The sequence below is a fragment of the Salvelinus fontinalis genome, chromosome 16 (genome assembly GCF_029448725.1).
Source record: "Salvelinus fontinalis isolate EN_2023a chromosome 16, ASM2944872v1, whole genome shotgun sequence".
Taxonomy (NCBI): Eukaryota; Metazoa; Chordata; class Actinopteri; order Salmoniformes; family Salmonidae; genus Salvelinus; species Salvelinus fontinalis.
In genome coordinates this window covers 40,259,846-40,283,237 of record NC_074680.1, presented here as the reverse complement: position 1 = coordinate 40,283,237, position 23,392 = coordinate 40,259,846, and the positions used below count along the sequence as shown (strand labels likewise).

At 39.4% G+C, this 23,392-nt stretch overlaps 1 protein-coding gene across 3 annotated transcripts in view; it reads left to right on the top strand.

Moving 5' to 3' along the window:
* Window positions 1-23,392, top strand: part of LOC129813162 (SAM and SH3 domain-containing protein 1-like) — a 158,560-nt gene that overhangs the window by 74,531 nt on the left and 60,637 nt on the right. For 2 of the 3 annotated variants that reach the window (XM_055865412.1, XM_055865411.1), the window contains exon 2: window positions 7,610-7,744. In XM_055865412.1, coding sequence (XP_055721387.1) covers window positions 7,610-7,744 — 135 coding nt within the window. Of the gene's footprint in view, window positions 1-7,368; window positions 7,445-7,609; window positions 7,745-23,392 lie in introns of those variants that run through there. The other variant, XM_055865413.1, reaches the window with a different exon arrangement.

The following is a 23,392-nucleotide window of genomic DNA, read 5'->3' as shown; positions in this document are numbered from 1 at the left end:
TTTCGCTTTGTCATTATGGGGTATTGTGTGTAGATTGATGAGGAAAAACTATTTAATCAATTTTAGATAAGGCTGTAAATTAACAAAATGTGGAAAAAGTCAAGGGGTCTGAATACTTCCCTGAATGCACTGTATCTAAGTGGCTGAATTAATAACTAGACTGGGCATCATATTGTTTACTTTTTGCCATGTTTGAAATAGTCAAAGCCCTTTGGATGAGCTCTCTGTACAGCTGCCACTGCCGTCTTGACATCCAAAAGCTCCTACATATGGTTGTGGATGTAAATGCTCTATAACTTGTGGAATATTTGTTAGCATTCTGGTAATAGACACACAAATGGACTTTTCTGTGGTTTGTGTACTTTTCTGCCCCCTTGTGTACTAAACCGGTAATGGCATAAATCCCGGGATGAGATGATGGTATGACAATATGAAAATGTGGATACCGCTCAAGCCTATATTTGACCTTTATATGCAATGCTTCATCTGAAGCAAAGCCAGACTCAGACTTTCTGAAGTGTGTGTGTGTGTTAGTGAGAGCATTTCCAGATAGCTCCACCACAAGCGGTCAAGTGAGGTATCCACTGTAGCGTTGTTTCTGAAAGGAGCACCATAAGACAGATCTCTTATCACCAGACATACAGCGGCCTCAGGACACGAGACAAGGAAGATGTTTTGTCTTCAGATACCTTCCGGATCCATTGTCAACTGGTAATGTGACTGTCCTTTACTCCTCTGATCTGATGAGACCTGTTACAGGGGACTGCCTCAGTTACTGCTTAGAGAGGGAGAGAAGCCCTGATGCTATGGTTCAGTAGTTTCAATGGGGATTCCCCCTGTCAGGAGGACGTGCACAGAGCATATGCAACCCATCTGTTCCGTTTGTCTGAGGGTCATACTGTAACAAAAGTGCCTGGTTATGGCTTTCCCTCTACTCTGACTGATGAGCATCAGACGGTTGTAAACAAAATTAAGCATGATCTTGGATGGGGAATATAACTATGGCCATTACATTCACGAGCATGATGGAAGAAGGTATTTTTCATAGAAGTGAAGGCATCAAGACAGCTGATTTTCATAGCAGCTTACAATGACGTAGGACGTGTTGTGTTGAACATACCATGCAAAATAAGCGCTGAGAGGCATGAGATATCATGTGGTCACCCCCACAATGGACTGTTTATAAGAAGCACGCAGTGGAGATCTGTCTGTGGTCTGACAGTGCAATGCCTCTCAATGGACAACAGCCAAGATCATTTGTTCATTCATTTCTCAACTCGACGGGTGAAAAGAAAAGGTTTGCGTCCCAAATTGTACCTTGTTCCCTATATAGTGCACTATTTTTGGGCCCTGGTGAAACGTAATGCACTTCATAAGGAATAGGGTACCATTTGGGATGCATGCAGCCAAGCAGCTAGATTTGACTGTTTCTGACCTCCGGGGTATCATGTCATTTAACCGAATGAATGGTTCTTTTTTTCTGGACAGTTGAGCCAGTCAGTCACAGTATCATACCACGAGGGTTAGTGTTAGTATCATACCACGAGGGTTAGGGTTAGTATCATACCACAAGAAGGAGACCAGTGAGCCTTCAGTTGCTGGTCACAACTCAGGATTGTTTGGGGAAAAGACACTAGAATACATACCCTTTTTAAATTCATTATAACATAATGTATTCATCATTTCTGATTTAGTTTAGGTTGGGCAGAGTACAGACGCATTTATATCCACTCAAAGGACTAGTGTGAGGGATGCATACTATTTTTAAATTATTCATAATAACAGATTTAATATTTTCAGCTTTATTTATGTTGTCTGCATGCTTTGTGGTTGTAGGTTTGGGGTAAATACTGTAAGGCCTGTACTGTAAGGAGGGCAGTTGGAGTATAGCATGTATGGGATAGCTTTGTATGGGAGATGTACACTGCCGGTCAAAAGTTTTAGAACATCTACTCATTCAAGGGTTTTATTATATTTGTACTATTTTCTACATTGCAGAATAATAGTGATGACATTAAAACTATGAAATAACACATATGGAATCATGTAGTAACCAAAAAATAAATCAAAATATATTTTATTTAAGATTCTTCAAATAGCCACACTTTGCTTTACATTTACATTTAAGTCATTTAGCAGACGCTCTTATCCAGAGCGACTTACAAATTGGAAAGTTCATACATACTCATCCTGGTCCCCCCGTGGGAATTTACCCACAACCCTGGCGTTGCAAGCGCCATGCTCTACCAACTGAGCCACACGGGACCGCCTTGATGACAGCTTTGCACCCTCTTGGCATTCTCTCAACCAGCTTCACCTGGAATGCTTTTCCAACCGTCTTGGAGTTCCCACATATTCTGAGCACTTGTTGGCTGCTTTTCTTTCACTCTGCGGTCCGACTCATCCCAAACCATCTCAATTTGGTTGAGGTCGGAGGATTGTGGAAGGCAGGTCATCTGATGCAGCACTCCATCACTCTCCTTCTTGGTAAAATAGCCCTTACACAGCCTTGAGGTGTATTGGGTCATTGTCCTGTTGAAAAACAAATGATGGTCTCACTAAGCCCAATCCAGATGGGATGGTGTATCGCTGCAGAATGCTGTGGTAGCCATGCTGGTTAAGTGTGCCTTGAATTCTAAATAAATCAGAAAGTGTCACCAGCAAAGCACTCACAGCATAACACCTCCTCCTCCATGTATTACGGTGGGAAATACACATGCAGAGATCATCCATTCAAACACACTCTCACAAAGACACAGTGAGAGTCTCACAAAGACACAGTGAGAGTCTCACAAAGACACAGTGAGAGTCTCACAAAGACACAGTGAGAGTCTCACAAAGACACAGCAGTTGGAACCAAAAATCTCCAATTTGGACTCCAGACCAAAGGCCAAATTTCCACCGGTCTAATGTCTATTGCTCGTGTTTCTTCGCCCAAGCAAGTCTCTTCTTATTATTGGTGGCCTTTAGTAGTGGTTTCTTTGCAGAAATTCGACCATGAAGGCCTGATTCACACAGACTCCTCTGAACAGTTGATGTTGAGATGTGTCTGTTACTTGAACTCTGTGAAGCATTTATTTGGCCTGCAATTTCTGAGGCTGGTAACTCTAACGAACTCATCCTCTGCAGCAGAGGTAACTCTGGGTCTTCCATTCCTGTGGCGGTCTTCATGAGAGCCAGTTTCATCGTAACGCTTGATCGTTTTTGCTACTGCACTTGAAGAAACTTTCAGAGTTCTTGAAATGTTCCGTATTGACTGACCTTCATGTCTTAAAGTAATGATGGACTGTTGTTTCTCTTTGCTTATTTGAGCTGTTCTTGCCATAATATACAGTCATGGCCAAAAGTTGAGACTGACACAAATATTAGTTTTCACGAAGTTTGCTACCTCAGTTTGTATTATGGCAATTTGCATATACTCCAGAATGTTATGAAGAGTGATCAGATGAATTGCAATTAATTGCAAAGTCATTTGCCATGCAAATGAACTGAATCCCCCAAAAAACATTTCCACTGGATTTCACCCCTGCCACAAAAGGACCAGCTGACATGTCAGTGATTCTCTCATTCACACAGGTGTGAGTGTTGACGAGGACAAGGCTGGAGATCACTCTGTCATGCTGATTGAGTTCAAATAAGACTGGAAGTTTCAAAAGGAGGGTGGTGCTTAAAATCATTGTTCATCCTCTGTCAACCATGGTTACCTGCAAGGAAACACTTGCCATCATCATTGCTTTGCACAAAAAGGGCTTCACAGGCAAGGACATTGCTGCCAGTAAGATTGCACCTAAATTAACCATTTATCGGATCATCAAGAACTTCAAGGAGAGCTGTTCAATTGTTGTGAGGAAGGCTTCAGGGCGCCCAAGAAAGTCCAGCAAGCGCCAGGACCATCTTCTAAAGTTGATTCAGCTGCGGGATCAGGGCACCACTAGTACAGAGCTTGCTAAAGAATGGCAGCAGGCAGGTCTGAGTGCATCTGCACGCACAGTGAGGCGAAGCCTTTTGGAGGATGCCCTGGTATCAAGGAGGGCAGCAAGGAAGCCACTTCTCTCCAGGAAAAACATCAGGGACAGACTGATATTCTGCAAAAGGTAAAGGGATTGGACTGCTGAGGACTGGGGTAAAGTAATTTTCTCTGATGAATTCCCTTTCCGATTGTTTGGGGCATCCGGAAAAAAGCTTGTCCGGAGAAGACAAGGTGAGCGCTACCATCAGTCCTGTGTCATGCCAACAGTAAAGCATCCTGAGACCATTCATGTGTGGGGTTGCTTCTCAGCCAAGGGAGTGGGCTCACTCACAATTTTGCCTAAGAACACAGCCATGAATAAAGAATGGTACCAACACATTCTCCGAGAGCAACTTCTCCCAACCATCCAGGAACAGTTTGGTGACGAACAATGCCGTTTCCAGCATGATGGAGCACCTTGCCATAAGGCAAAAGTGATAACTAAGTGGCTTGGGGAACAAATCATCGATATTTTGGGTCCATGGCCAGGAAACTCCCCATATCTTAATCGCATTGAGTGTGCAAAGCTGTCATCAAGGCAACTGGGGCTATTTGAAGGATCTAAAATATAAAACACATTTTGATTTGTTTAACACTTTTTTGGTTACCACATGATTCCATATGTGCTATTTCATAGTTTTGATGTCTTCACTATTATTCTACAATGTATAAAATAGTAAAAATAAAGAAAAACCCTTGAATGAGTGAGTGTTCTAAAACTTTTGACCGGTAGTGTATGGGATAGCTTAGTATAGGAGATGTATGGGAGACGGCGCCGGAAAGAATGGCTGCTGTTTTATTGGCTCTTAACCAACCTTGCTATTTTGTTAGATTTTTTCGCATCGTAAGCATTTCACTGTAAGGTGAACCTGTTGTATTCGGCGCATGTGACAAATTAAAATATATATATTTTTTTTTACATTGATCTGTTCTGGCTGATGACATTAACAGCCCCATTAGATGTTACATGTCATGTAATGTAAGAATTTGTGAGACTAAAGAGGACATATTATACATACAGTACAGTTAGGAACATCCGCTAACTGCATGAAATATTACTTTGAAGTCTGACATTAAACTACAGTACTACATTATCCTTTTATATTGGAAAAATAATATATACTGAACACAAATATTAATGCAGCATGTAAAGTGTTGGTCCCATGTTTCATGAGCTGAAATTAAAGATCCCTGAAGTGTTCCATATGCACAAAAAGCAAAATTCTCTGAGATTTTATGCACAAATTTGTTTACATCCCTGTTAGTGAGCATTTCTCCGTTGCAAAGAAAATCCATCCACCTGACAGGTGTGGCATATCAAGAAGCTGATAAAACTACATGATCATTACACAAGTGCACCTTGTGCTGGGGACAATAAAAGGCCACTCCTAAAATGTACAGTCTTGACACAAAACACAATGCCACAAATGTGAAGTTTTGAGGGAGCATGCAATTGGCATGCTGACTGCAGGAATGTCCACCAGAGCTGTTGTCAGAGAATTGAATGTTCATTTCTCTACCATAAGTCGCCTCATGTAGTTTTAGAAAATGTGTTAGTATGTCAAAAAGGCCTCTATCGGACTCGTTTTACTGTGGATATAGATAATTTTGTACCTGTTTCATCCAGCATCTTCACAAGGTCCTTTGCTGTTGTTCTGGGATTGATTTGCACTTTTCGCACCAAAGTACGTTCATCTCTAGGAGACAGAACGCGTCTCCTTCCTGAGCGGTATGACGGCAGCGTGGTACCATGGTGTTTATACTTGTGTACTATTGTTTTGTACAGATGAACGTGGTACCTTCAGGCGTTTGGAAATTGCTCCCAAGGATGAACCAGACTTGTGGAGGTCTACAAGTATTTTGCTGAGGTCTTGGTTGATTTCTTTTGATTTTCCCATGATGTCAAGCAAAGAGGCACTGAGTTTGAAGGTAGGCCTTGAAATACATCTACAGGTACACCTCCAATTTACTCAAATGATGTCAATTAGCCTATCAGAAGCTTTTAAAGCCATGACATTGTTTTCTGGAATTTTCCAAGCTGTTTAAAGGCACAGTCAACTTAGTGTATGTAAACTTCTAACCCACTGGAATTGTAATACAGTGAATTATAAGTGAAATATTCTGTCTGTAAACATTTGTTGGAAAAATGACTTGTATCTTGCACAAAGTACATGTCCTAAACGACTTGCCAAAACTATAGTTTGTTAACAAGACATATGTGGAGTTTTAATGACTACAACCTAAGTGTATGTAAACTTCTGACTTCAACTGTAACAGCAGCTGCTTGTCAGCTTTGCATTCCTCTGATTTTTTTTGCAGAGCTGGAGACCATTTTTAGTCAATGTTTTTCTTCCAAAGAGAAAATAATGATATGAAATGTTGAAGAAGAATGTCTGAGTCAGTGAAATTAAACACCAGGGATGCATCTTAAATGGGAACCCATTTCCCTATATAGTGTACACCTTTTGATTAGAACCCAATGGGCCCTGGTCAAAAGTAGTGCTCTATAAAGGGAATAGGTTGTAATTTGGGATACATCCCTGGTGTTTATTTTCACTGACTCAGACATTCTTCTTCAGCACAAACTGCTTATCAGTGAGAAGCTCAAGGTTACAGCTGATCTGTCCAATGTTTCATATAATTATTTTCTCTTTGGAAGAAAAACAGTGACTAAGCATATTCTCCAGGCAGCTCGGCGAAAACTCATGAGTATCCCCATAACAGTACTGATATGGAGATATCAAAATGTGATTCAGCAGCGTAGTCGATTATCCATGAAGCCCTCACCTAGTCTCTATCATGTAAACATAAAGGAAGAGTACAATGTCAAATCAGATTACAGAGAGGAACAGGGTGGTAGAGTAAATGGTATCAGCCTGGCTCTGTAGGACAGAGAACAGATATCACTATATTATTTATTATGTATTTCCAGTTTGGGAGAGGAAAGTCATCAGCAATACTTTGAAGAGATTTGCAGGAGACGAGTCTGCAAAAGTGTGGAAACTTTTCCTGTCTTTTTAATTTTCTTCAGCCCGCACAACAAAGGGCAGTAAAGAACACAATAGTAGGATGTCTCTGCGCGGTTCTGTAGGTCTGGAGATCCTGGGTTTCTATTGAGGAAAAGCCATCTCACTAGTATTCCTGGTCATTTCTGGTACAGTGAGCTGTGTACTCGTACCAAAACTTCTCAAGTTGATACTGTTGACAGTGGTCAGGTCAAAGACTACTGTACATACGATGCTTCTGGGGGTCACCGCTGAGGAGGTCTGGCGAGTGTGTAGGCGTTGTATTACTGGTGGAGAGGGAGGGCCAGTAGCTCAGACACACAAACACACACACACACACACTAGTCTTTCTGGCCCCTGGTCTCCCACAGTCCCCCGGTTCTCTACCACGGCACTTTACGACATCTGATGTTGATGTCGTAAAACAATGGTCAGTTTACTTGTCTACTGTTTTCCTGTTGTACTATGCACCGGATGCGGGTCTGTGATGTGATAGCTTGTGCCAACTCTCTATTGCTCTGTGATATGTAGATCCTTACTATGTGATGAGGTAGGTCTTCATCTCTGTTCATACGGACCATGTCCTCTCCTCTAGGATGGCTCGTTGGGAACCTTTGAGGACTTGGCTCAGGAGTACTCTGACTATTACAGCGCCTCTCTCAGTGACGTCCAAGACAGAATGGAGGAGATTAGGAAACGTAAGGTTGTACAAGATGCACAATCAGAGATGGTAAATAATATTCTATTTATTAGGTTTAACCTAACTGTTGCAATTTTACAATCAGATGTTGTCCATCATTATTTAACATCAGTAACAGTGTGATGTTGTCCTTCATCATTATTTAACATCAGTAAAGTTTGACGTTGTCCTTCATCATTATTTAACATCAGTACAGTGTGACGTTGTCCTTCATCACTATTTAACATCAGTACAGTGTGACGTTGTCCTTCATCATTATTTAACATCAGTACAGTGTGACGTTGTCCTTCATCACTATTTAACATCAGTACAGTGTGACGTTGTCCTTCATCACTAACATCAGTACAGTGTGACGTTGTCCTTCATCATTATTTAACATCAGTACAGTGTGACGTTGTCCTTCATCATTATTTAACATCAGTACAGTGTGATGTTGTCCTTCATCATTATTTAACATCAGTACAGTGTGACGTTGTCCTTCATCATTAACATCAGTACAGTGTGACGTTGTCCTTCATCATTAACATCAGTACAGTGTGACGTTGTCCTTCATCATTATTTAACATCAGTACAGTGTGACGTTGTCCTTCATCATTATTTAACATCAGTAACAGTGTGACGTTGTCCTTCATCATTATTTAACATCAGTACAGTGTGACGTTGTCCTTCATCATTATTTAACATCAGTACAGTGTGACGTTGTCCTTCATCATTATTTAACATCAGTACAGTGTGACGTTGTCCTTCATCACTATTTAACATCAGTACAGTGTGACGTTGTCCTTCATCACTAACATCAGTACAGTGTGACGTTGTCCTTCATCATTATTTAACATCAGTACAGTGTGACGTTGTCCTTCATCATTATTTAACATCAGTACAGTGTGACGTTGTCCTTCATCATTATTTAACATCAGTACAGTGTGACGTTGTCCTTCATCATTAACAACAGTACAGTGTGACGTTGTCCTTCATCATTATTTAACATCAGTACATTGTGACGTTGTCCTTCATCATTAACATCAGCACAGTGTGACGTTGTCCTTCATCATTATTTAACATCAGTACAGTGTGACGTTGTCCTTCATCATTATTTAACATCAGTAACAGTGTGACGTTGTCCTTCATCATTATTTAACATCAGTACAGTGTGACGTTGTCCTTCATCATTAACATCAGTACAGTGTGACGTTGTCCTTCATCATTATTTAACATCAGTACAGTGTGACGTTGTCCTTCATCATTAACATCAGTACAGTGTGACGTTGTCCTTCATCATTAACATCAGTAACAGTGTGATGTTGTCCTTCATCATTAACATCAGTAACAGTGTGATGTTGTCCTTCATCATTATTTAACATCAGTAACAGTGTGACGTTGTCCTTCATCATTACTTAACATCAGTACAGTGTGACGTTGTCCTTCATCATTATTTAACATCAGTACAGTGTGACGTTGTCCTTCATCATTAACATCAGTACAGTGTGACGTTGTCCTTCATCATTATTTAACATCAGTACAGTGTGACGTTGGTCTTCATCAGTATTTAACATCAGTACAGTGTGACGTTGTCCTTCATCAGTATTTAACATCAGTAACAGTGTGACGTTGTCCTTCATCACTATTTAACATCAGTACAGTGTGACGTTGTCCTTCATCACTATTTAACATCAGTAACAGTGTGACGTTGTCCTTCATCACTATTTAACATCAGTAACAGTGTGACGTTGTCCTTCATCACTATTTAACATCAGTACAGTGTGACGTTGTCCTTCATCACTATTTAACATCAGTAACAGTGTGACGTTGTCCTTCATCACTATTTAACATCAGTACAGTGTGACGTTGGTCTTCATCAGTATTTAACATCAGTAACAGTGTGATGTTGTCCTTCATCATTAACATCAATAACAGTGTGACGTTGTCCTTCATCATTATTTAACATCAGTAACAGTGTGACGTTGTCCTTCATCATTATTTAACATCAGTACAGTGTGACGTTGTCCTTCATCATTAACATCAGTACAGTGTGACGTTGTCCTTCATCATTATTTAACATCAGTACAGTGTGACGTTGTCCTTCATCATTAACATCAGTACAGTGTGACGTTGTCCTTCATCATTATTTAACATCAGTACAGTGTGACGTTGTCCTTCATCATTATTTAACATCAGTACAGTGTGACGTTGTCCTTCATCAATATTTAACATCAGTACAGTGTGACGTTGTCCTTCATCATTAACATCAGTAACAGTGTGACGTTGTCCTTCATCACTATTTAACATCAGTAACAGTGTGACGTTGTCCTTCATCATTAACATCAGTACAGTGTGACGTTGTCCTTCATCACTAACATCAGTACAGTGTGACATTGTTCTTCATCATTAACATCAGTACAGTTTGACGTTGGCCTTCATCATTAATATCAGTACAGTGTGACGTTGTCCTTCATCACTATTTAACATCAGTACAGTGTGACGTTGTCCTTCATCATTATTTAACATCAGTACAGTGTGACGTTGTCCTTCATCATTATTTAACATCAGTACAGTGTGACGGTGTCCTTCATCACTATTTAACATCAGTACAGTGTGACGTTGTCCTTCATCAGTATTTAACATCAGTACAGTGTGACGTTGTCCTTCATCAGTATTTAACATCAGTAACAGGGTGACGTTGTCCTTCATCACTATTTAACATCAGTAACAGTGTGACGTTGTCCTTCATCATTAACATCAGTACAGTGTGACGTTGTCCTTCAGCATTAACATCAGTACAGTTTGACGTTGTCCTTCATCATTATTTAACATCAGTAACAGTGTGACGTTGTCCTTCATCATTATTTAACATCAGTACAGTGTGACGTTGTCCTTCATCACTATTTAACATCAGTACAGTGTGACGTTGTACTTCATCATTAACATCAGTACAGTGTGACGTTGTCCTTCATCACTAACATCAGTAACAGTGTGACGTTGTCCTTCATCATTAACATCAGTACAGTGTGACATTGTTCTTCATCATTAACATCAGTACAGTGTGACGTTGTCCTTCATCAGTATTTAACATCAGCAACAGTGTGACGTTGTCCTTCATCATTAACATCAGTACAGTGTGACGTTGTCCTTCATCACTATTTAACATCAGTAACAGTGTGACGTTGTCCTTCATCATTAACATCAGTACAGTGTGACGTTGTCCTTCATCATTAACATCAGTACAGTGTGACGTTGTCCTTCATCAGTATTGAACATCAGCAACAGTGTGACGTTGTCCTTCATCACTATTTAACATCAGTAACAGTGTGACGTTGTCCTTCATCATTAACATCAGTACAGTGTGACGTTGTCCTTCATCATTAACATCAGTAACAGTGTGACGTTGTCCTTCATCATTAACATCAGTACAGTGTGACGTTGTCCTTCATCATTAACATCAGTAACAGTGTGACGTTGTCCTTCATCATTAACATCAGTACAGTGTGACGTTGTCCTTCATCATTAACATTAGTACAGTGTGACGTTGTCCTTCATCATTAACATCAGTACAGTGTGACGTTGTCCTTCATCATTATTTAACATCAGTAACAGTGTGACGTTGTCCTTCATCACTATTTAACATCAGTACACTGTGACGTTGTCCTTCATCACTATTTAACATCAGTAACAGTGTGACGTTGTCCTTCATCATTAACATCAGTACAGTGTGACGTTGTCCTTCATCATTAACATCAGTACAGTGTGACGTTGTCCTTAACATCAGTAACAGTGTGACGTTGTCCTTCATCATTAACATCAGTACAGTGTGACGTTGGTCTTCATCACTATTTAACATCAGTAACAGTGTGACGTTGTCCTTCATCACTATTTAACATCAGTAACAGTGTGACGTGGTCCTTCATCATTAACATCAGTACAGTGTGACGTTGTCCTTCATCAGTATTTAACATCAGTACAGTGTGACGTTGTCCTTCATCAGTATTTAAAATCAGTAACAGGGTGACGTTGTCCTTCATCACTATTTAACATCAGTAACAGTGTGACGTTGTCCTTCATCATTAACATCAGTACAGTGTGACGTTGCCCTTCATCATTAACATCAGTACAGTTTGACGTTGTCCTTCATCATTATTTAACATCAGTAACAGTGTGACGTTGTCCTTCATCATTATTTAACATCAGTACAGTGTGACGTTGTCCTTCATCACTATTTAACATCAGTACAGTGTGACGTTGTCCTTCATCCTTAACATCAGTACAGTGTGACGTTGTCCTTCATCACTAACATCAGTAACAGTGTGACGTTGTCCTTCATCATTAACATCAGTACAGTGTGACATTGTTCTTCATCATTAACATCAGTACAGTGTGACATTGTCCTTCATCAGTATTTAACATCAGCAACAGTGTGACGTTGTCCTTCATCATTAACATCAGTACAGTGTGACGTTGTCCTTCATCACTATTTAACATCAGTAACAGTGTGACGTTGTCCTTCATCATTAACATCAGTACAGTGTAACGTTGTCCTTCATCAGTATTGAAGATCAGTACAATGTGACGTTGTCCTTCATCAGTATTTAACATCAGCAACAGTGTGACGTTGTCCTTCATCACTATTTAACATCAGTAACAGTGTGACGTTGTCCTTCATCATTAACATCAGTACAGTGTGACGTTGTCCTTCATCATTAACATCAGTAACAGTGTGACGTTGTCCTTCATCATTAACATCAGTACAGTGTGACGTTGTCCTTCATCATTATTTAACATCAGTAACAGTGTGACGTTGTCCTTCATCACTATTTAACATCAGTAACAGTGTGACGTTGTCCTTCATCACTATTTAACATCAGTACAGTGTGACGTTGTCCTTCATCACTATTTAACATCAGTAACAGTGTGACGTTGTCCTTCATCATTAACATCAGTACAGTGTGACGTTGTCCTTCATCATTAACATCAGTACAGTGTGACGTTGTCCTTCATCACTATTTAACATCAGTAACAGTGTGACGTTGTCCTTCATCATTAACATCAGTACAGTGTGACGTTGGTCTTCATCACTATTTAACATCAGTACAGTGTGACGTTGTCCTTCATCATTATTTAACATCAGTAACAGTGTGACGTTGTCCTTCATCATTAACATCAGTACAGTGTGACGTTGGTCTTCATCACTATTTAACATCAGTAACAGTGTGACGTTGTCCTTCATCACTATTTAACATCAGTAACAGTGTGACGTTGTCCTTCATCATTAACATCAGTACAGTGTGACGTTGGTCTTCATCATTATTTAACATCAGTACAGTGTGACGTTGTCCTTCATCATTAACATCAGTACAGTGTGACGTTGGTCTTCATCACTATTTAACATCAGTAACAGTGTGACGTTGTCCTTCATCACTATTTAACATCAGTAACAGTGTGACGTTGTCCTTCATCACTAACATCAGTACAGTGTGACGTTGTCCTTCATCACTATTTAACATCAGTACAGTGTGACGTTGTCCTTTATCATTAACATCAGTACAGTGTGACGTTGTCCTTCATCACTATTTAACATCAGTAACAGTGTGACGTTGTCCTTCATCATTAACATCAGTACAGTGTGACGTTGTCCTTCATCACTATTTAACATCAGTAACAGTGTGACGTTGTCCTTCATCACTATTTAACATCAGTACAGTGTGACGTTGTCCTTCATCACTAACATCAGTACAGTGTGACGTTGTCCTTCATCACTATTTAACATCAGTACAGTGTGACGTTGTCCTTTATCATTAACATCAGTACAGTGTGACGTTGTCCTTCATCACTATTTAACATCAGTAACAGTGTGACGTTGTCCTTCATCATTAACATCAGTACAGTGTGACGTTGTCCTTCATCATTAACATCAGTACAGTGTGACGTTGCCCTTCATCATTAACATCAGTACAGTTTGACGTTGTCCTTCATCATTATTTAACATCAGTAACAGTGTGACGTTGTCCTTCATCATTATTTAACATCAGTACAGTGTGACGTTGTCCTTCATCACTATTTAACATCAGTACAGTGTGACGTTGTCCTTCATCCTTAACATCAGTACAGTGTGACGTTGTCCTTCATCACTAACATCAGTAACAGTGTGACGTTGTCCTTCATCATTAACATCAGTACAGTGTGACGTTGTCCTTCATCAGTATTTAACATCAGTACAGTGTGACGTTGTCCTTCATCAGTATTTAACATCAGTAACAGGGTGACGTTGTCCTTCATCACTATTTAACATCAGTAACAGGGTGACGTTGTCCTTCATCATTAACATCAGTACAGTGTGACGTTGTCCTTCAGCATTAACATCAGTACAGTTTGACGTTGTCCTTCATCATTATTTAACATCAGTAACAGTGTGACGTTGTCCTTCATCATTATTTAACATCAGTACAGTGTGACGTTGTCCTTCATCACTATTTAACATCAGTACAGTGTGACGTTGTACTTCATCATTAACATCAGTACAGTGTGACGTTGTCCTTCATCACTAACATCAGTAACAGTGTGACGTTGTCCTTCATCATTAACATCAGTACAGTGTGACATTGTTCTTCATCATTAACATCAGTACAGTGTGACGTTGTCCTTCATCAGTATTTAACATCAGCAACAGTGTGACGTTGTCCTTCATCATTAACATCAGTACAGTGTGACGTTGTCCTTCATCACTATTTAACATCAGTAACAGTGTGACGTTGTCCTTCATCATTAACATCAGTACAGTGTGACGTTGTCCTTCATCATTAACATCAGTACAGTGTGACGTTGCCTTTCATCATTAACATCAGTACAGTTTGACGTTGTCCTTCATCATTATTTAACATCAGTAACAGTGTGACGTTGTCCTTCATCATTATTTAACATCAGTACAGTGTGACGTTGTCCTTCATCACTATTTAACATCAGTACAGTGTGACGTTGTCCTTCATCCTTAACATCAGTACAGTGTGACGTTGTCCTTCATCACTAACATCAGTAACAGTGTGACGTTGTCCTTCATCATTAACATCAGTACAGTGTGACATTGTTCTTCATCATTAACATCAGTACAGTGTGACATTGTCCTTCATCTGTATTTAACATCAGCAACAGTGTGACGTTGTCCTTCATCATTAACATCAGTACAGTGTGACGTTGTCCTTCATCATTATTTAACATCAGTAACAGTGTGACGTTGTCCTTCATCAGTATTTAACATCAGTAACAGTGTGACGTTGTCCTTCATCACTATTTAACATCAGTAACAGTGTGACGTTGTCCTTCATCATTAACATCAGTACAGTGTGACGTTGTCCTTCATCATTAACATCAGTACAGTGTGACGTTGTCCTTCATAATTAACATCAGTAACAGTGTGACGTTGTCCTTCATCATTAACATCAGTACAGTGTGACGTTGTCCTTCATCATTAACATCAGTACAGTGTGACGTTGTCCTTCATCATTATTTAACATCAGTAACAGTGTGACGTTGTCCTTCATCACTATTTAACAGCAGTAACAGTGTGACGTTGTCCTTAACATCAGTAAAAGTGTGACGTTGTCCTTTATCATTAACATCAGTACAGTGTGACGTTGTCCTTCATCACTATTTAACATCAGTAACAGTGTGACGTTGCCCTTCATCATTAACATCAGTACAGTTTGACGTTGTCCTTCATCATTATTTAACATCAGTAACAGTGTGACGTTGTCCTTCATCATTATTTAACATCAGTACAGTGTGACGTTGTCCTTCATCACTATTTAACATCAGTACAGTGTGACGTTGTCCTTCATCCTTAACATCAGTACAGTGTGACGTTGTCCTTCATCACTAACATCAGTAACAGTGTGACGTTGTCCTTCATCATTAACATCAGTACAGTGTGACGTTGTCCTTCATCACTATTTAACATCAGTACAGTGTGACGTTGTCCTTCATCACTATTTAACATCAGTAACAGTGTGACGTTGTCCTTCATCACTATTTAACATAAAAACAGTGTGACGTTGGTCTTCATCAGTATTTAACATCAGTAACAGTGTGATGTTGTCCATCATCATTAACATCAATAACAGTGTGACGTTGTCCTTCATCATTATTTAACATCAGTAACAGTGTGACGTTGTCCTTCATCATTATTTAACATCAGTACAGTGTGACGTTGTCCTTCATCATTAACATCAGTACAGTGTGACGTTGTCCTTCATCATTATGTAACATCAGTACAGTGTGACGTTGTCCTTCATCATTAACATCAGTACAGTGTGACGTTGTCCTTCATCATTATTTAACATCAGTACAGTGTGACGTTGTCCTTCATCACTATTTAACATCAGTACAGTGTGACGTTGTCCTTCATCATTAACATCAGTAACAGTGTGACGTTGTCCTTCATCACTATTTAACATCAGTAACAGTGTGACGTTGTCCTTCATCATTAACATCAGTACAGTGTGACGTTGTCCTTCATCACTAACATCAGTACAGTGTGACATTGTTCTTCATCATTAACATCAGTACAGTTTGACGTTGGCCTTCATCATTAATATCAGTACAGTGTGACGTTGTCCTTCATCACTATTTAACATCAGTACAGTGTGACGTTGTCCTTCATCACTATTTAACATCAGTACAGTGTGACGTTGTCCTTCATCACTATTTAACATCAGTACAGTGTGACATTGTTCTTCATCATTAACATCAGTACAGTGTGACGTTGTCCTTCATCATTATTTAACATCAGTACAGTGTGACGTTGTCCTTCATCATTATTTAACATCAGTACAGTGTGACGGTGTCCTTCATCACTATTTAACATCGGTACAGTGTGACGTTGTCCTTCATCAGTATTTAACATCAGTACAGTGTGACGTTGTCCTTCATCAGTATTTAACATCAGTAACAGGGTGACGTTGTCCTTCATCACTATTTAACATCAGTAACAGTGTGACGTTGTCCTTCATCATTAACATCAGTACAGTGTGACGTTGTCCTTCAGCATTAACATCAGTACAGTTTGACGTTGTCCTTCATCATTATTTAACATCAGTAACAGTGTGACGTTGTCCTTCATCATTATTTAACATCAGTACAGTGTGACGTTGTCCTTCATCACTATTTAACATCAGTACAGTGTGACGTTGTACTTCATCATTAACATCAGTACAGTGTGACGTTGTCCTTCATCACTAACATCAGTAACAGTGTGACGTTGTCCTTCATCATTAACATCAGTACAGTGTGACATTGTTCTTCATCATTAACATCAGTACAGTGTGACGTTGTCCTTCATCAGTATTTAACATCAGCAACAGTGTGACGTTGTCCTTCATCATTAACATCAGTACAGTGTGACGTTGTCCTTCATCACTATTTAACATCAGTAACAGTGTGACGTTGTCCTTCATCATTAACATCAGTACAGTGTGACGTTGTCCTTCATCATTAACATCAGTACAGTGTGACGTTGTCCTTCATCAGTATTGAACATCAGCAACAGTGTGACGTTGTCCTTCATCACTATTTAACATCAGTAACAGTGTGACGTTGTCCTTCATCATTAACATCAGTACAGTGTGACGTTGTCCTTCATCATTAACATCAGTAACAGTGTGACGTTGTCCTTCATCATTAACATCAGTACAGTGTGACGTTGTCCTTCATCATTAACATCAGTAACAGTGTGACGTTGTCCTTCATCATTAACATCAGTACAGTGTGACGTTGTCCTTCATCATTAACATTAGTACAGTGTGACGTTGTCCTTCATCATTAACATCAGTACAGTGTGACGTTGTCCTTCATCATTATTTAACATCAGTAACAGTGTGACGTTGTCCTTCATCACTATTTAACATCAGTACACTGTGACGTTGTCCTTCATCACTATTTAACATCAGTAACAGTGTGACGTTGTCCTTCATCATTAACATCAGTACAGTGTGACATTGTCCTTCATCATTAACATCAGTACAGTGTGACGTTGTCCTTAACATCAGTAACAGTGTGACGTTGTCCTTCATCATTAACATCAGTACAGTGTGACGTTGGTCTTCATCACTATTTAACATCAGTAACAGTGTGACGTTGTCCTTCATCACTATTTAACATCAGTAACAGTGTGACGTGGTCCTTCATCATTAACATCAGTACAGTGTGACGTTGTCCTTCATCAGTATTTAACATCAGTACAGTGTGACGTTGTCCTTCATCAGTATTTAAAATCAGTAACAGGGTGACGTTGTCCTTCATCACTATTTAACATCAGTAACAGTGTGACGTTGTCCTTCATCATTAACATCAGTACAGTGTGACGTTGCCCTTCATCATTAACATCAGTACAGTTTGACGTTGTCCTTCATCATTATTTAACATCAGTAACAGTGTGACGTTGTCCTTCATCATTATTTAACATCAGTACAGTGTGACGTTGTCCTTCATCACTATTTAACATCAGTACAGTGTGACGTTGTCCTTCATCCTTAACATCAGTACAGTGTGACGTTGTCCTTCATCACTAACATCAGTAACAGTGTGACGTTGTCCTTCATCATTAACATCAGTACAGTGTGACATTGTTCTTCATCATTAACATCAGTACAGTGTGACATTGTCCTTCATCAGTATTTAACATCAGCAACAGTGTGACGTTGTCCTTCATCATTAACATCAGTACAGTGTGACGTTGTCCTTCATCACTATTTAACATCAGTAACAGTGTGACGTTGTCCTTCATCATTAACATCAGTACAGTGTAACGTTGTCCTTCATCAGTATTGAAGATCAGTACAATGTGACGTTGTCCTTCATCAGTATTTAACATCAGCAACAGTGTGACGTTGTCCTTCATCACTATTTAACATCAGTAACAGTGTGACGTTGTCCTTCATCATTAACATCAGTACAGTGTGACGTTGTCCTTCATAATTAACATCAGTAACAGTGTGACGTTGTCCTTCATCATTAACATCAGTACAGTGTGACGTTGTCCTTCATCATTATTTAACATCAGTAACAGTGTGACGTTGTCCTTCATCACTATTTAACATCAGTAACAGTGTGACGTTGTCCTTCATCACTATTTAACATCAGTACAGTGTGACGTTGTCCTTCATCACTATTTAACATCAGTAACAGTGTGACGTTGTCCTTCATCATTAACATCAGTACAGTGTGACGTTGTCCTTCATCATTAACATCAGTACAGTGTGACGTTGTCCTTCATCACTATTTAACATCAGTAACAGTGTGACGTTGTCCTTCATCATTAACATCAGTACAGTGTGACGTTGGTCTTCATCACTATTTAACATCAGTACAGTGTGACGTTGTCCTTCATCATTATTTAACATCAGTAACAGTGTGAAGTTGTCCTTCATCATTAACATCAGTACAGTGTGACGTTGGTCTTCATCACTATTTAACATCAGTAACAGTGTGACGTTGTCCTTCATCACTATTTAACATCAGTAACAGTGTGACGTTGTCCTTCATCATTAACATCAGTACAGTGTGACGTTGGTCTTCATCATTATTTAACATCAGTACAGTGTGACGTTGTCCTTCATCATTAACATCAGTACAGTGTGACGTTGGTCTTCATCACTATTTAACATCAGTAACAGTGTGACGTTGTCCTTCATCACTATTTAACATCAGTAACAGTGTGACGTTGTCCTTCATCACTAACATCAGTACAGTGTGACGTTGTCCTTCATCACTATTTAACATCAGTACAGTGTGACGTTGTCCTTTATCATTAACATCAGTACAGTGTGACGTTGTCCTTCATCACTATTTAACATCAGTAACAGTGTGACGTTGTCCTTCATCATTAACATCAGTACAGTGTGACGTTGTCCTTCATCACTATTTAACATCAGTAACAGTGTGACGTTGTCCTTCATCACTATTTAACATCAGTACAGTGTGACGTTGTCCTTCATCACTAACATCAGTACAGTGTGACGTTGTCCTTCATCACTATTTAACATCAGTACAGTGTGACGTTGTCCTTTATCATTAACATCAGTACAGTGTGACGTTGTCCTTCATCACTATTTAACATCAGTAACAGTGTGACGTTGTCCTTCATCATTAACATCAGTACAGTGTGACGTTGTCCTTCATCATTAACATCAGTACAGTGTGACGTTGCCCTTCATCATTAACATCAGTACAGTTTGACGTTGTCCTTCATCATTATTTAACATCAGTAACAGTGTGACGTTGTCCTTCATCATTATTTAACATCAGTACAGTGTGACGTTGTCCTTCATCACTATTTAACATCAGTACAGTGTGACGTTGTCCTTCATCCTTAACATCAGTACAGTGTGACGTTGTCCTTCATCACTAACATCAGTAACAGTGTGACGTTGTCCTTCATCATTAACATCAGTACAGTGTGACGTTGTCCTTCATCAGTATTTAACATCAGTACAGTGTGACGTTGTCCTTCATCAGTATTTAACATCAGTAACAGGGTGACGTTGTCCTTCATCACTATTTAACATCAGTAACAGGGTGACGTTGTCCTTCATCATTAACATCAGTACAGTGTGACGTTGTCCTTCAGCATTAACATCAGTACAGTTTGACGTTGTCCTTCATCATTATTTAACATCAGTAACAGTGTGACGTTGTCCTTCATCATTATTTAACATCAGTACAGTGTGACGTTGTCCTTCATCACTATTTAACATCAGTACAGTGTGACGTTGTACTTCATCATTAACATCAGTACAGTGTGACGTTGTCCTTCATCACTAACATCAGTAACAGTGTGACGTTGTCCTTCATCATTAACATCAGTACAGTGTGACATTGTTCTTCATCATTAACATCAGTACAGTGTGACGTTGTCCTTCATCAGTATTGAAGATCAGTACAGTGTGACGTTGTCCTTCATCAGTATTTAACATCAGCAACAGTGTGAAGTTGTCCTTCATCACTATTTAACATCAGTAACAGTGTGACGTTGTCCTTCATCAGTATTGAAGATCAGTACAGTGTGACGTTGTCCTTCATCAGTATTTAACATCAGCAACAGTGTGACGTTGTCCTTCATCACTATTTAACATCAGTAACAGTGTGACGTTGTCCTTCATCATTAACATCAGTACAGTGTGACGTTGTCCTTCATCATTAACATTAGTACAGTGTGACGTTGTCCTTCATCATTAACATCAGTACAGTGTGACGTTGTCCTTCATCATTATTTAACATCAGTAACAGTGTGACGTTGTCCTTCATCACTATTTAACATCAGTAACAGTGTGACGTTGTCCTTCATCACTATTTAACATCAGTACAGTGTGACGTTGTCCTTCATCACTATTTAACATCAGTAACAGTGTGACGTTGTCCTTCATCATTAACATCAGTACAGTGTGACGTTGTCCTTCATCATTAACATCAGTACAGTGTGACGTTGTCCTTCATCACTATTTAACATCAGTAACAGTGTGACGTTGTCCTTCATCATTAACATCAGTACAGTGTGACGTTGGTCTTCATCACTATTTAACATCAGTACAGACGTTGTCCTTCATCATTATTTAACATCAGTAACAGTGTGACGTTGTCCTTCATCATTAACATCAGTACAGTGTGACGTTGGTCTTCATCACTATTTAACATCAGTAACAGTGTGACGTTGTCCTTCATCACTATTTAACATCAGTAACAGTGTGACGTTGTCCTTCATCATTAACATCAGTACAGTGTGACGTTGGTCTTCGTCATTATTTAACATCAGTACAGTGTGACGTTGTCCTTCATCATTAACATCAGTACAGTGTGACGTTGGTCTTCATCACTATTTAACATCAGTAACAGTGTGACGTTGTCCTTCATCACTATTTAACATCAGTAACAGTGTGACGTTGTCCTTCATCACTATTTAACATCAGTACAGTGTGACGTTCTCCTTCATCATTAACATCAGTACAGTGTGACGTTGGTCTTCATCACTATTTAACATCAGTAACAGTGTGACGTTGTCCTTCATCACTATTTAACATCAGTAACAGTGTGACGTTGTCCTTCATCACTAACATCAGTACAGTGTGACGTTGTCCTTCATCACTATTTAACATCAGTACAGTGTGACGTTGTCCTTTATCATTAACATCAGTACAGTGTGACGTTGTCCTTCATCACTATTTAACATCAGTAACAGTGTGACGTTGTCCTTCATCATTAACATCAGTACAGTGTGACGTTGTCCTTCATCACTATTTAACATCAGTAACAGTGTGACGTTGTCCTTCATCACTATTTAACATCAGTACAGTGTGACGTTGTCCTTCATCACTAACATCAGTACAGTGTGACGTTGTCCTTCATCACTATTTAACATCAGTACAGTGTGACGTTGTCCTTTATCATTAACATCAGTACAGTGTGACGTTGTCCTTCATCACTATTTAACATCAGTAACAGTGTGACGTTGTCCTTCATCATTAACATCAGTACAGTGTGACGTTGTCCTTCATCATTAACATCAGTACAGTGTGACGTTGCCCTTCATCATTAACATCAGTACAGTTTGACGTTGTCCTTCATCATTATTTAACATCAGTAACAGTGTGACGTTGTCCTTCATCATTATTTAACATCAGTACAGTGTGACGTTGTCCTTCATCACTATTTAACATCAGTACAGTGTGACGTTGTCCTTCATCCTTAACATCAGTACAGTGTGACGTTGTCCTTCATCACTAACATCAGTAACAGTGTGACGTTGTCCTTCATCATTAACATCAGTACAGTGTGACGTTGTCCTTCATCAGTATTTAACATCAGTACAGTGTGACGTTGTCCTTCATCAGTATTTAACATCAGTAACAGGGTGACGTTGTCCTTCATCACTATTTAACATCAGTAACAGGGTGACGTTGTCCTTCATCATTAACATCAGTACAGTGTGACGTTGTCCTTCAGCATTAACATCAGTACAGTTTGACGTTGTCCTTCATCATTATTTAACATCAGTAACAGTGTGACGTTGTCCTTCATCATTATTTAACATCAGTACAGTGTGACGTTGTCCTTCATCACTATTTAACATCAGTACAGTGTGACGTTGTACTTCATCATTAACATCAGTACAGTGTGACGTTGTCCTTCATCACTAACATCAGTAACAGTGTGACGTTGTCCTTCATCATTAACATCAGTACAGTGTGACATTGTTCTTCATCATTAACATCAGTACAGTGTGACGTTGTCCTTCATCAGTATTGAAGATCAGTACAGTGTGACGTTGTCCTTCATCAGTATTTAACATCAGCAACAGTGTGAAGTTGTCCTTCATCACTATTTAACATCAGTAACAGTGTGACGTTGTCCTTCATCAGTATTGAAGATCAGTACAGTGTGACGTTGTCCTTCATCAGTATTTAACATCAGCAACAGTGTGACGTTGTCCTTCATCACTATTTAACATCAGTAACAGTGTGACGTTGTCCTTCATCATTAACATCAGTACAGTGTGACGTTGTCCTTCATCATTAACATTAGTACAGTGTGACGTTGTCCTTCATCATTAACATCAGTACAGTGTGACGTTGTCCTTCATCATTATTTAACATCAGTAACAGTGTGACGTTGTCCTTCATCACTATTTAACATCAGTAACAGTGT